The following is a 3,970-nucleotide window of genomic DNA, read 5'->3' as shown; positions in this document are numbered from 1 at the left end:
TTCACCTTAATAACAGCCTTGCTTCTCTGCAGCCTCAGTAAGTCCTGGTATTCAGTCATTCCTTAGCAGCAAATACAGTCATTATCTCTCTTTTATCCAGAAACCCACCTTTATATTTTAATATGCTAATTAGTTAGTATTTTGTTTTTAATTTACTATAATTTAACGAATTGAAATGTTGCAAATTTGAGGAGTAAATGTCTTGTTGTCTCTGCTGTCTGTTTCAGGCTGGATGTCTGACTCGGTTTCTGTGGAGGTCCAGCCTGGTGAAGAAGTCAAACTGCTGTGCCTCAACATTTCCAAAGAGTCAGCTCAGACAGAGTGGTTCAGACTGATCAACGGAAGCAAGCCCAGCTGCATCTCCTCTATCTACGGTTATGGTGGCAATGCTTCATTCTGTGATGGGTTTCGAGAAGGATTTGAAATGAGCTCCAACATCTCCACTGTCTTTCTCACAATCAAGCGGGTGGTAGTATCTGACTCTGGACTGTATTTCTGTGGATTCTACAAAGATGCACATACAGTCATTTCCTATGCAGTTCATTTAATCGTCCAAGGTAAGATTGGAGTTAAGAATTGTTAAATTTTTCTCATCATTTTAACAGTGTATCTCGATAATGTATAAAAACAGCATAAAGACAAACAAACTGCAAACCAAAGCTTATTCCATCAATATTTCTTTTTAGGTAACAGTGAATCTGATGGTGGACTGGACATTAAAACTGAAAGTAAGGTTGTCCTTTTTATTGTAAATGAAGGAGCTAGTAATTATTACTGTATACTTATTCTATGACTTTTCTTGTAGACGAGCCTGATTTAAAGACAGACCTAATGAGTTTGATCCTGGTCGGTCTGACTGTTTTCCTCACCATACTCGTCATTGTTCTTGTTGTTAAAATCAGGAAACTTCAGAAAGGTACAGTAGGAAAATTATTTCTAGCACATGATGGATAAATCCTCAGTAATATGATCAGTAATAATTAAATGATCACACTTTGTCTTTTGCTGTTTAGCCGTGAATGAAGAAACGCAGACAGAAAGAAACGAGGTGAACCCAGAACTTTAAATAAACTGTGTTTATGGTTTTAAAGTTATGCTCAGTGGCATCAAACAGGAAATAGTCCTCTTTTAGCTCAATTAAAAATGATCCTGTTAATTCCTACTTTTAAACTCTAATTTCAGCTGTGATCTTTAAACTTAGGTTCATTAGCTTCCTCACTCTCTTCTTCCTAACACTGATTTCCCCTCTGAAACACACAGGAATGCTCCATCAGCTCAATCAGAAGATTTGTTTTGCATTTTCATTGCATACAGTTACAAACAACAAGCAGTTACAACATTGTTACTTTAAAATATAAACATAACCACAGTGCAGTGTAGCAAATTAAATAAGTAATTCTGTTTATGAGCTTTTGTCATACACAGACACCACAAATAAGGATTTTTGTGAAACCCAGCTACAGTGTGTGTGACTTTATATACTCTGATTAACAGAATCTGGGATCAGATGAACTGAACTACGCAGCTCTAAGTTTCCAGGCAAAAGCAAAAAGAAGCCACAGGCCTGCATCGGGGAGAGAGCCGGAGCCAAATGTTGTGTATGCTGCCACCAGATAGACTTTGCTCTATAATGTTCCCTGCTGGTTTGTTTGGGTCAGTAGGTCGTTGTAATAAAACATGTTTCGAATAATATGTCTGTTTTTACTTGGTCATGATTCTTCCTGTCTCAAAGTGTCTATATTTCTTTTTTTGTCTGCTTAATGTGTAATGGAGTCAGGAAGGACACTAATAACTGTCAAACGTACTTGGTCTGTGGAGGGAGTGACGTACACATCACTTGTTTGACAGGAAGAGACAGCACAGTGTGGTCTTAAAACCACTGAGGTGAACATGTATAAATTCAAAGCTCTGTGGAAACCATCAACAGAAGCTGTGAAAACTGTCCCACTTGTTTAAAAATAAAAGGAACTGCTGCTTAAATTTAGACTCTTTCGAGAATCAGTGCAGACAGAATATTAATAATGGAATAAACAGCCAAAAAATGGTGGTTGTTAAAAATGTACTGTTTACATTGGAGAAGCATCGACATAAATTAGTTCTAGTTCCTTGAGTTGAGTTATTTCAACTGGTGGTGCCCTCATCATCTGTGTGAGTATTTGTGCTACCACCACAAGTCAAAGTCCCAGTCATGATCGGCTCTCTGCAAATGAGGGAAACCTCAAAGATTCTTTAGAGAGTAAATAAAGGTTTGTGATGTGAAAGCAAATGAAGCGGTCGTGTCTCTACCATTAATCATAACATGCGGTCCTATAATCATACTTATAATGCTTATCTAATCATGTATTAATAAAGAACCCAAAACACATACTGTATCAGAAGCATTACGCACTGCATAAACTGCTAATATAATAATATATAATTTCTTTTCCCCACGTTTGGACATGTTTGCATCATTTATTTCCCTTGGTCTGGTCCAAATGAACCCAAATACCAACTAGCCAGCAGATAGGACTCAGGAACACACTGTAACTGAAGAAGTGATGCTTCTTCATATTAATCTACTTCTTGTACTCATGGTCAGTTTCTTCTGCTTTAAAAATATCTTGCTTGTCTTCATCGGAACATCAATATATTTGATGTTTGAGGTGTGATGTCGCTTCGCAGAAAGAGACAGTCAAGTGTGATAACACAAATGTCAGGGGCCTCTAACATCCACTAGTTTGAAATAATATCAGCGTCTGCATTCGTTCAGACTGGATTAACAGTGAAGGAAATAAGCACCTGTGGTGAGAAAGGTCTCCATCACAGGAAGGCTTCAGCTATGAGGCGCCCTCGGGACATAATTCAGAATTATCTCTCACAAACACGTGTGTGTGTATATACAGTACTGAAACACTCACATAAACAACAGAAAAATTATTTGCTCACACACACTACTGAAACGCTCTCACACACACTTCTGAAACATAGACTTACTGTGCTTGTCCAACAACAGAGCCTCAACCGTCTTGTCATTATTTCTAGGAGTACAGAACTTCGGCTTGCCCTTAAGGGTCAGATGTGATCATGGTATGGAAAATATAAATGTTGCCCGTTTTATGTTGGAAAGAGGATTGAACAGTGTTATTACAGGTGTGTCAGTACACAACCAAAGGATTGAGAGACTCTGGCAGAACTCAATAGAGTTGTATCTAGACACTACTAACATCTTTTACTTCATGGAGGAACAGGGTGTACTGGATTAATTGAATTAACTACATTTATTTTGTCTGCATTATGTTTATTTACCAAGGATTGAAAGAGCAGTAACAGAATTCATCAATCAATGGAACAACCATGGCCTCCCCACACAAGGGGGGCAGACACCTCTTCAGCTGTGGCATTCAGGTGTCATTAATAATGCAGGAATCCATCCAGCTATAAACAGCATTTTTGATGCCAATAACTACTATGACATTGATGAAGAATGGCCTTTACCAGAACTTCAAACCAATAATGATGTTGTTATTCCAGACATACAGTAGATGTAACCATTAATAAGACCACAATGAACATTATTCAACAAGTGAACCTACTTGAAAATTATGGGAACCATGGTATAGATATTTTTTCTTCACTTCTGCACATTCTTCAGTGAATAACATTGGAGTTATGTTAAGGTTTGTTCAAACATTTTCTTCACTTGTGCAGTGTATTCCATGAATTAAAGTTTTGTTAAAACACTGTAAAACATTTTATGAAAAATAAATTAACATGATAAACATTGGCTGCACAATGGTGTAGTGAGTAGCTGTCGCCTCACAACAAGAGGGTCCCGGGTTCGATTCCCGGGTCGGGTTCAGGTTCCTTCTGTGTGGAGTTTGCATGTTCTCCCCGTGTAAGCGTGGGTTCTCTCCAGGTTCTCCGGCTTCCTCCCACAGTCCAAAGACATGTTAATTGATGACTCTAAATGTCCCGTAGGTGTGAATGT

General features: G+C 38.2%; 1 protein-coding gene across 1 annotated transcript; it reads left to right on the top strand.

Moving 5' to 3' along the window:
* LOC311008594 (uncharacterized protein) lies at positions 1 to 1,671 on the top strand. The gene is made up of 6 exons (XM_084002321.1): positions 1 to 37; positions 228 to 557; positions 687 to 728; positions 806 to 916; positions 1,014 to 1,048; positions 1,495 to 1,671. Exons 2-6 carry the CDS (start codon positions 233 to 235, stop codon positions 1,615 to 1,617), a joined length of 636 nt encoding a protein of 211 aa, XP_083858447.1. The 5' UTR covers positions 1 to 37; positions 228 to 232; the 3' UTR covers positions 1,618 to 1,671.
* The last annotated feature ends 2,299 nt before the right edge of the window (positions 1,672 to 3,970 follow it).

This window comes from Eutrigla gurnardus, assembly GCF_963514095.1.
Source record: "Eutrigla gurnardus genome assembly, chromosome: 23".
Lineage (NCBI taxonomy): Eukaryota > Metazoa > Chordata > Actinopteri > Perciformes > Triglidae > Eutrigla > Eutrigla gurnardus.
This window is presented reverse-complemented; position numbering and strand designations above follow the sequence as displayed.